This window comes from Trichosurus vulpecula, chromosome 1 (genome assembly GCF_011100635.1).
Source record: "Trichosurus vulpecula isolate mTriVul1 chromosome 1, mTriVul1.pri, whole genome shotgun sequence".
Lineage (NCBI taxonomy): Eukaryota > Metazoa > Chordata > Mammalia > Diprotodontia > Phalangeridae > Trichosurus > Trichosurus vulpecula.
This window is the reverse complement of record NC_050573.1, coordinates 540,193,961-540,205,466: the sequence shown is the minus strand read 5'-3', so window position 1 is coordinate 540,205,466 and position 11,506 is coordinate 540,193,961. Positions and strand designations below refer to the sequence as shown.

At 36.7% G+C, this 11,506-nt stretch overlaps 1 protein-coding gene across 1 annotated transcript in view; it reads right to left on the bottom strand.

The window, feature by feature from the left end:
• Nucleotides 1-841: 841 nt before the first annotated feature.
• The window catches only part of CCZ1 (CCZ1 homolog, vacuolar protein trafficking and biogenesis associated), a 40,215-nt gene continuing 29,550 nt past the window's right edge, over nucleotides 842-11,506 (bottom strand). Inside the window, exons 13-15 of the mRNA XM_036741420.1 lie at nucleotides 3,969-4,127; nucleotides 3,491-3,618; nucleotides 842-1,182 (exon numbers count right to left, since the gene is read on the bottom strand). Coding sequence (XP_036597315.1) covers nucleotides 1,127-1,182; nucleotides 3,491-3,618; nucleotides 3,969-4,127 — 343 coding nt within the window. The 3' untranslated portion in view covers nucleotides 842-1,126. The remainder of the gene's footprint in view (nucleotides 1,183-3,490; nucleotides 3,619-3,968; nucleotides 4,128-11,506) is intronic.

Sequence of the window (11,506 nt, the reverse complement as noted above, 5' to 3'; positions counted from 1 at the left end):
GTAGGATGCGTTCAGAAAAACCTTGGAAGTCTTACATGAACTGTAGTTCATGTAAGTGTGCAGAACCAGAACATTGTATACAGTGCCAGCAATACTGTATGATCAACTGTGAATGACTTAGCTATTCTCAACAATACAATGATCCAAGACAATTCTGAAGAACTTATGATGAAAAATGCTATCTACCTCTGGAGAAAGAACTGGTTAAGTCTGAATGTAGACTGAAGCAAACTTTTTTTTTTTACTTTCTTGATTTTCATTTTTTTTCCTTTCACAACATGACTAATAAGAAAATATATTTTCCATGACTCCATATGTATAATATATCAAAACTGCTTGCCTTCTCAATGAGAAGCAGAGGGGAAGGAGGGAGGGAAGGAGGGAATTTGGAACTGAAAAATTTTAACATTCATTTTTACACGTAACTGGAAATTTTTTTTAAAAGTTAAAAAAAAAAATTCCACTTTTTGAAAGGCATGCAAAACTAGACATTTGAGCACTTCCACGTACCTGAAAGGGAAGACTATTTTGTGTTTAAATATGAGGAAAGGGCAAGGTTTCAATTTTTTTTTTACTTTTTTGTAGTTTCTAAATTATTTTAGTTTGTCAGGAAAATAAAATTTAGTTTTGTTACTTTCTGTAAATGCTTTAAATATCTGCCACTGTACAATTTGTTGAGGGAAGAAGGGAGAATCATATAACTCTGCTAGATATTTTAAAACTTATAATCTTGTTATAATGTCAAGGGACTAAGAACAATCATGCTTAAACTCATTAGCAATTATATCCTAAAATAAAAGTAGTGAATGAAAAGAAATTGAAATAAAAAATAAAAGTCCTTAAAATTTTTTAGTAATTTATTCATTTTATTTTCCAGTAAAATAGTCACATAATATCAGAAGAATGGAATGGCATAGATGTAGCAGACTTGCTTTTACTAATTCCACTTAAATATTTAAAATCTAAAAATTTTACAGAGTTATGGATTTGATAGAAATTTGATTCTTACAAAGCAAGTATTGCTTTACTATTGTCATTAATCCAGTCAATAATATGACTAATAACAAATAATGTTAAACAAAATTTTAATGAATTTTTAGACACTTTAAATAAGCTGTTTTGTTGGTCAATCCAAGAAGAATATGTTGTTGAATTGTGTTGCACAAAGTTTCTTTACTTCTTCTGCAAAAACAATAGAAAACACTGAGAAAAGCAGATGTCCTTAGTGGCTCTGCCCCCAAAGGTTATTGTGTGAATTACCCTTGACCCAGGTTTCAACAATCTAAGAAATTTTTTATACAAGGAACAAACCAGATGCTAGCTGATAGAGTGCTAAGCATGTTGTCAGGAAAACTCGAATTCAAACTCTGCCTCAGAAATTACCAGGTGTAACCCTGGGCAAGTCACTTCAACCTCTCTGGCCCTTGGTTTCCTTATTTGTAAAAGGAAAGTGGTAGACTAGCTTCTGATCTCTTTTAACTCCAAAACTACGATCCTTTGAATCCAGGTATCTTTGAAGTAGATTGACAAATCTTTAAAACTTCTATCAATACCATATGCTTCTGGCGGGACCTGGCCTTAAAAATGACCATAAAATAAATTTAGCAATTCCTAAAAATATGACCTTTGGATACATAATAATGATTTGTATTCATCAAGATAATAACGGCTCTAAGAATATCTGGTTAATCCTGAATTTTAAAATTCTTTGAAATCATCATTATACTAAATCACTTTATAATTCTTAAGTGAATAGCAACAGGACTTCCTGGTGTGGTAACTTCCTCTGACAACATAGGTCACAACCCATCTATGCCTTCTTTACTATGTCCCATGAAATTGCTCAACACACATGGGAGGTTAGTGATTCGCCCAGGTTCACATATCTAGTAAATACTGGAAGTAGGATTTTAACCCAGGTGGTCTTGACTCCAAGCCAAGTTGCCTCTTAGAATCCTTATAGATTCACAAAGCTTGTTTTGTTTTCATTTTCTCCTAACTAATGAAATGTCTGATGGGGGAAAGGGAAGAGAATAACCATTTATACAGGGCCTAGTATGTGCCAGGCCCTGTGCTAAGTGCTTTACAAATATTATCTCACTGCTCATCACAACAACCCTGCAAGGTAGGTACTGTTATTATCCCAACTTTACAGTGGTGGAAAAGGAGGCAAACCATAGGTTAAGTGAGTTGCCCAAGATCACACAGCTAGTGTCTGAGGCTGGATTTGAACTCAGGTCTTCTTACTTCAGACCCAGCACTCTATCTACTGAACCACCTGGCTGTCTCAGGATAGGGATAATATAAATACTAAGAAATTTCAAAGACAGACATCAAACTTACCACCTGTGATATTTGTCTATGATATACACCATAGAAGACACAAATATAAAAATTTAAAGTTCAGATTTCTCATTGCTGACAAAGTTTGCTCTCCTCATCTGTATGTTATGTGGCAGTAATGTGTGCCTAAAAGCAACATGCTGCATAGGGTAAGAATGGCTACTACTAACTTTTATTCAAACTCATCAGAATATAGTCACCAGAAATATGGCAACATCCGTCATGCTATTATGTAGCTGGATAATGCCAATCACTTTCAACTGACAGTTATACAGCATTTGAACCCAAGTGTGACCAAAAGTCGCCAGTTCTATCTTCTGCACCACAAAACCTAAGAGGTGTTTCAAATAGTTTGAATGACTACCATATGCAGGAGGGAGTGGGCTTGTTCTATGTTGCTCCACAAGGCAGACTGAGGGCCAAGAAATGAAAATGGGGCAACAAATTTGGGTTCATCGTGAAGCACGAGTTGTTGGACAATAGAAGCTGCCTCCTGAAATCCTGCAGTGTTCAAGCAGAGGCTGAATGAATGCCTGGGAAGCCATGGGAAGTATTCCTGTACTACTGGGATGCTGGACTACAGGATGGACTCTGGGGTCCCTTCCAAGTCTAAGATCCTAGGATTCAAAGCAGCAACCTTGGTGACCGTCACTTAGATTCTAGGTGACCCAGATTGCACTTTTGGATGTCTGACAAGACTTCTGACCAGGCTTCATCCTGCTTTGTGACCCTTAATTAACACATGTAAAGTTTTTCAAAATGACTTTTTTTGGTTTTGTCTGAAAGTTTCAGACAAGTAAACTTCTTTTGCCGATCCAATCCATCTTCCCAGCTTGTCCCTACAGGCCTTTCCTGACTTGGGGGCTCATGGCAATGTCAGCCGCTTGAATAGGGGATGTTGCTGATATGCTACATTGTGATGAATTTAAGTCGTTTCCTCTACATGTGTGTGCCTGCATGTGTTGTTTCCCCATAGATAATAAGGCTCCTGACAAAAAAGAGAGTTCTGCTAACAATTTCACAGGACTGGTATGAGGATAAGTAAAGTAATACATGCAAAAGCACTTTGTAAACTATAAAGCACTACACAAGTGTAAGGGATCATTACCATATTTTTCTCAATAGTGATGCACCAATGAATACTTACCATTGACCTCAATCAGGTTTGCATTTTTTTGATTCAAAATAACATATAGTTCCCGCTGATCCGATTTTTTCCCAACAACCCAATAGTCACTCATTGCCTTCACAATGATTTCCTCATCCTCATCCATTCTGTAAAACAAATTTCATTATGCAACCTTATGGATATATTTATTAGCACAAAAATGTGGATGCAGATTATGAAAAGTCAACATTGAAAAATTGAAGAAATCACAGAATTTTAGTAGTTAATATCATTCAAGGTGTTATGTATGAAATGAACAGCTGCAGGAAAGTACAGCCACAGCTACTGATGGGCTTTATAAACTGAGAGAATTCTGAACATGCAGTTTGGGGAAATGATTATAAAGTGATCTTGTGAAACTAATGCTATGCAGACAGCTCTGTTCTCTCCCTGCATTTTAAAGGGTCATTCTTTTCAGTATATGGCATCTATTTGGAAATAAAGCTATGAAAATTACCTTGTAAAATCACTGTTGATATCACCTAGAATCTTCATAAGGTCAGGATGAACAGATGTAAGTGATATGCTAGGCGTTTTCCTCATGTGAATTGTACTTTTCTCTGCTAAATTCATATGATTGAAGTAGATAAACTTAAACTGGGGTTCCTTTTCAGACCTGTGAAAATATGTTAACAGAATAATCAGTAAAACAGTTTTAAAAGCACTCAGTTATCCAAACTATGTAAATATATTCCCTTTAAGAATCTCAAGAGCTATGGCTAACATTGATATTTTCATTCTCCAATTGTCAAAAAACAGATTTGAGAAACTTGGATCTTCAAAAGTAGTAGTCTCAAGGGTCAGATATGGATAATTATAATTACCGTGTTTTAGTGATTCTTTTTTTTTGATAAAGCAGGGTGTTTTGCATATAGTGGACATTCAACAAGTATTTGTTGACTGACAAAGATATAAACTATATTGACGTTAAGTTTCAGTTCAGATATGACATTCACTAGTACAATAAGACTTACCTACATCCCTGAGTGATACAGCATTCCATATAACAGAATTTTCCAAATAAATAAATAAAGCTCTGAAAACAGTCACTTTAAAAACAATAACAACAAGACTCCCCAATGTGGAAACCTAAAAGGTATTATGCCCTTTCTTGACTTCTATAACAGAATATCCTGACTACAATTTAACCTTGGGTCATTATTCTATCAGGTATGCTAGTACTGTGACACACTCAAAGTCTACTATTTGCCACTACAACAAATTGCCCTAGACTCCTATGCGTTATGAATTCTTTGTAAACTTGTGTTAGGGATATTAAGATGTGCCTCTGCCCCCAAAGAGCCTAGAATGTCCTGGAAGAAGAAGTTATGAAATGGATATGGAGAAGTATGAGGCAATGTAGGAAGGAATAATGAAGCTAAAGAAGAGACTCAGATAGGGTCCTAGAACATTTGAGGAGGCAGAGAATACTTTTAGCTGGGGGTGTAGGGATGGTGATGGGGATGAGGGAATGCCAACTTTGTACTTTATTACGTAAGCCCTGTTACATGTATTTTGTTTGCTCAGAGGCCTATTCCCCTTACGTATTGGTTTTTGGTGGAGTTTCTTTTAAGCAAGCAAGATGTCACCAAATATTCTCTCATTTACCTTCTATCGCCTGTTAAACATTAAGTACATGCCTGGTGCATTAATAAAAATGAATTAGGGGCAAGTACTCATTTTGTAGGTTAGGTACCAATATTTGGCACTCTTGGTACAGGCAGAGCAGATTGATCATGTGCCCATCTAAAGTCCAGTGGTAAAGAAAGAGGGCTAAGTCTGATGGCGCAGCCATAGCCCTAACTTGAGAGAATGATGTTCTTTGAACTATATCTTTACTTCCAAAAATGCATTTCTTTGGAGAAAGAAGAAAATAATAGGACCACCTAAGTACTAACACAGTTTTCCCATCCATACTTTTTTCCCCATGTCCCTTGAATTAAGTATCAAAGATCTATCATTGCTACGTCTTAATTCCAAGTGATTCTACTTCCTATGTTAGCATAGACAATTAACCAAATAGGCAATTAAAGTATTTTTAATCTTTAAACAACTGATAAAAGGAATCTTTCTCAAGTCCTCACCAAGAAATAATCCTCTTTCTCACAATCCTCTTTCATTTTCTGCTCTTCTATGTCCATCTCTCTTCCAATTGAATGTTGGGTTTGGCTAATTCAATTCAAACATTTAAGTGCCTATTGTTATAGTATTATACCAAGAAGGAAGATTAAAAAAAAGTTTAGATGAGATATGGTCCCTGACCTCACATATCTGCTAGTAGGAATATATAAGACTATTAAAAATATCATAAAGTAAGTGTACAGGACAGGTGTTGAGTCCTTTTCAGTTGTGTCCAACTCTCTGCAGCCCCATTTGGGGTTTTCTTGGCAGAGATACTGGAGTGGTTTGCCATTTCCTTCTCCATTTCATTTTACCAATGAGGAAACTCAGGCAAACAGGGTTAAGTGACTTGCACAGGGTCACACAGCTAGTAAGTGTCTAAGGCCAGATCTGAATTCAGGAAGATAAGTCTTCCTGATTGCAGACCTGGTACTCTATTCACTGTGTCACCTAGCTGCCCTTGATAAGATAGGTACAAAGTACTATTTGAAGCCGAAAAGAAAAAAAGTTACTAGGGAAGTCTTCCTATGGGACACCTGAGTTGGTCTCAGTTAATCCTTAAAAGACATGTAGGAATTCAGCAGTCAGATCGGATGAAGATATTTAAGGCATAGGGAAGGTTAGCGAGCAAAGCCAGAGAGGCAGGAATGTTTAGTGCAAGCATAGATTTCATAGTCCAGTTTGGCTGAAGCAGGGATGTGTAGAAGGGTTAGATAAGTCTTGAAAGGTAGAATGGCACCAGATTATTGACTGTCTTAGAGTAAGGAAAAGGAATTTGAATTTTACTGAATAGGTAATAGGGTTCTAAACAAATGAGTGACATAATGTCTTCATAAGGAAGGTAAGTCTGGCAGCGATGTGAAAGGTTGATGTGACTGGTTTAAGTTGCAGCCATATCTACATGTGACAGAGGTATGCTGCAGAAGGAAGTTTTGGAATCTAGGTTGAATCACTGTGTGGTTGCAGTGTTAGAAGCATTGTCAATAGGAAAGCTAAAGTCTCTCAGGATGGCAAGGGATGGAGAGAATACGACAGTAAGTTAGGTGCTATGGTCACTAAGGAAATTGGGAGTGACTTGGGAGGTTGGTTTAGGACTAGAAACAGAATGGAGAGAGAGTGGTGTAAGTGGATTACAGAAATGAACAAGTTATTGAGAGAAAGTGATAGAGGAACGGTCCAGAAATAGCCAATTTCTCCTACTGATGCGGCAAAAAACCGGCCAGTGAAAGGCAGTGACATACAGTGGGGAAAGTGCTGGGACTGGAATTAGAGGACTTGAATCATGGTTCTGCCACTTACTTGGCTTCGCGACACTGGGCCTCAGTTTTATCTTTTGTAAAATGAGAGGGTTGGACATTGGATTAGAATGGTCTCTAATATCCCTTTTTTAGTTCTAAATCTATGTTCCTATGAAATGGAGAACGTTTGAGATATCTGATAGAGTCAGGGAAAAATTTGGTTTCAATCAAAGCTAATGCAGGCCAAAGATACACCTCACTAGGAACTGAAGATTGAAACTGTTTTTACAATCAAGGTTTCAGAAGCTACCTCTTTAATGAAACAAACAAGATCTAAGTATCACACTCTTTAAAACCTTATTTTCTAGAAATAATTAGAATGCAAATTAAATTTACATTCCACGAACAGCGCAGTAACCACAAATTTACCACATTAAGATACAGCATGTGTCTGCATGCATATATAGCCTAAAACCTCCCTAAGACTTCTGGGACACCCTGTATAATTAAATTATGTTTCATAGCCAAGTATATCCCTTTAGAATTCCACAGCTAGAAAGAACCCCTTCCCTCTTTGTCACTATATCAATATAGCAGGCTCATCAGCCAGTCCTGTCAAAACTGTTTAATTCCATTCTCAGTTGGGTAATACACTTTTATTAGTTTTCTCAGAAACCATGTGTTAGAGTCCCCTACATTAAGGCATAACTGATAAATTTCTTCAGCTTTACTCCAAAATATTTTTTAAAAGCAAGCTGTTAGTGATTCCGTGCACAAGTACTATTTCATATATATCTTAGTTACAACTTACAAGCAAAATCTACCAATTTCATAGTTATTGTATGTGATAAATATCTATTTTGATGATCAGAAACACAGGAACAAAACTATCTTCAGAAAAAAAAGTCAAATATTTATTGCTATCATTGAATCTCATCAATTAATATTCTAGATATTTTCCATTATTACTGAGGAGTACCTGAAAACAAAATTAAGCTGACTTCTTGGACAGCTTGAGAATATCAGGCCTAAAAAAGTGACATGAAAACTCTGTTTCAAGTTTTATTTTTAAATTAAAATATCAGGTAAACCTGTTCTTTTCTGTAATTGATTGCCTAGTCCATTCACTTGCAACATTATGAATCCAAATGCATGGCCGCATATATTAGGCTGGAAGCATTAGACTGACATGCCACAGGGACACTGGAAAATAAGTTTTCCTTAAAAGATCGAGTCCTTTTCCAAGTAAAGATGGGGAAACACCTTATAAATTACTCACACAGGATAGATTATGAGGAATCTTTCAGGCAATCGTAAAAACAACAAATAACATAAACAATGTGGTAGGCGGGTAAAAACGTTATCAAACACAATTACACTAGCCCTGATTTCTTTTTTTCTTTCACTGTTAGAAAGGTGAATGCCTTCAATGGGAGACTTTTCTTTCATGAAAAAAATGAGTCTCCTTTTTTGTATGACACTTAATAATGGGAAATACAAGATTATTCTAGGTGTCTAGGTTGTATATTTTAGCATGGAAAGGCTTAATTAGATAGAGATTAGATAGAGAAATGAAATGGTTTCCACTGAATTTGTAAAAATTAAGTTTCTTATGCCAGCTTGTTAATTTATTTGGATGTTTTACGATAGGTAAGGTACTTTTTTTCTTTGAATTTGTCTGTTGCTCTGGGGGATCAGGAGACATGTCAAAGTGAAAGTAAACTTAAATATACACCAATTTTTCTCCTTGTTATACTGTAGAGATTGCAGCAGACAGCAAATATACACAAGGATCATACTGTCTATCCCTTCCACTTTTATTGGTTCCTTTAAATGTAAGATTAACAGTGGCCCAGTGACATTCAGAAATTTCTCTAACTTTAGAAATCAGAAAGCAAAAAAAAATAAAAAAATAAAAAAAAAGAAATCAGAAAGCAAAAATAATCTGCCTCGGAATTTAGCCAGAATTGCAAGATGTAGGCAAACACATATAAGTGCACAGAAAGCTGGCTGCTATTCTTTAGTAGTATATAGTCTGCAAATATTTTCCATACTCTCAATACTTTTCAATACCCTCAGAACAGAAAAAAAAAAAAGCTGTTTGCTAAAATAAGCATGCCACTAGTTACTCCCCTAATGATTTGATCTAACCCTACTTAGTAAAAATCTGAAGCAATCAATGCCAATAATACTGTTAAAGGCCTGATTTTCCTGCAGCAATATTACCAGGGTTAGGTACACTGACATCTCATATGAATAAATCCTTTAAACCTTTCTGCCAACTTTGTAAAAAGAAGCCTTGTTCCCAGAGGAAGCTCCAATCTCTTCTGCCCTGAATCAATGGTGGCAGTGGTTGAGGAGAAGGCAATGGGACTTCTGATACGACTGAGGGAAGGGCAGCACTCTGGGCCTGCAAGACCTGGTCACCTAGAAATGGGGAGGCACCGATTCAGGAGCAACTCTTGAGACACCTACATCACGGACAGGAGGAGCTGTCCTGAGAGACATGAGTCCAACCGCCCCTTTACCAACCAGAGTGTGCCAGAAGGGTTGGCCAATCAACAAAAATGAGATGTGGAAGGTATTCACATTCTAGAATACTACCCTTCATTTCCTGTATTATTTCCACCCCTGGAAATGAACAAAGTACATCACTGGAATATATTCCTGACACGAACAGGGGTGTTACTATATAACCAGGTAACTTCCAAACGCTGAACATCCTTGCAATAGACACTCCTCTGAAGTCAAAGCTTGTACAGGCTTAATGTAGGTGACGGTTCAGCCGAGTATGGAGTTGGGAACTCTAGTGGGTTGAAATCAACACTATTAAAAAGCCTCTTTCTGTCTCAAAGTAGCCATAGTATAGAACCAAGTGATAATGACGCATTGTTTGTTTTTATAACTCAAACTGAAACAAGATTTTCCTCGCTTTAAGGCCAACTCTTTATTTACTATGCTAACACAGCCTCCAACTACATGCCTAACTAAATTTGGAAGGCTAATCTCCAGAATCTCTAAGCTGACCCCCAGGTGATGCCTTTTTTGGCAAAAGGAATTTCTGAAGGTGCAGAATTTGCACTGCATTGGTGGAAGGAATACTTACACCAATTAAATCACTTCTCTTCTGAAGCATTAAAACAATTCATTGATAAATTGCCCTTTGTTTTGAAGGGGAAAATAAGATGGCCAAAGGAAGACAGTCAAGGTGATGATGTGCCTTGGGGAAGGCCTTACTTATAAATACGTGATGTAGGGTTTTAGAGGGACAGAAATCTTTCCTACTTCTAATCATTTTTCTCTTCTATTAGGTCATTTATTGCTCACTTAGCAGTATAACTTAGCTATCTTAGCTACATCAAAAATCAGTTTTTAATTTAATAAAGATCTAAAAATTTATAAAGGAGTTTTGAGCTCTGAACATATTTTCTCATAACTCACATTGCTTTGAGGTTTGCTAAGAATTGTCTTTGCAGTAATCCTCTGATGTGGGTTCTATGAGAATTACTGTTACCATCCCCATTTTAGAGCTCAATCAATCAATCAACACTTATTTAGCTGGGGATACAAAGATAAAAATGAAACAGTTCATACCCTCAAGAAGTTTACATTCTGTCGTGGAAGATAACATGTACAGAGGAGACGGCCCTAACAACAGCCAAGATGACAAGAAGTTGAGACTTGTAAGAGACTTGTCACAGTAAATGTTGGAGACACAATCTAAAATCAATTCTATTGACTCCAAGTTCATGGTACAAAGGAAACAATACTGGATTTGGAGCCTGAGGTGCCTGGGTTCAAATCCAAACTCCTTCACTTAGTACTGCATGTCACAACCTCTTCTGGGCTTCACATCCTCAACTGAAAAATGGGGGTATGTGGAATGCATGGCATGTTAAATTTCTTCCACCTCTAATAATATTTAATCCTATGATTCATTCACTTCTTAAGACTAGATAAGAACTTTCACCTACTCCTGCCTCTCAGAAATACAACAAAAAAGTTATAGAATGGTTGTTATCAGAGCTACCCACGAAAACTTACTTATTTAATCTCTGTATCTGCAGCATAGTGCTACACTAATAGGAATACAGAAGTTTATTATGGCATAAGATAGTATTTTCTTACTAAGAGAGGTGGTGTGCATAGTGAATAGAGTGATGGACCTTAATTAAATCTACCTCTGGTTTGGCACTTACTAGCTGTGTGACCGTTAACCTCTCAGTTTCCTCATCTGTAAAACGGGAATAACAAAACATAAAATAATATGTATAAAGCACTTTGTACACTAAAAGGGCTAAATGTGTCAGTTTAAAAAAAATTAATCTAACCACCAGTTCTATGGGGAAATGTACTACAGGCAGTAGAAAGAAAAAGGGTTTCCCTAACTCTAAACTGCATCTACTCAGTGATAAACATTGGCTAAATGAATGAATGGTGATGACTGCCCAAAGATTATAGCATTGGTGCTTTCTGCAGCCAACCCATCTCTATTCTCTCCACTGCTAAAGGCAACACTAACCAAATCCTCCTAATATGTCATCTCGCCTTCCATCTATTCCTTCAATCATTCTTCAAACCACAGCCAGATTAATCTTCACACAGGGCTCAGGTCATGTCCCTCCTCTACTTAAAA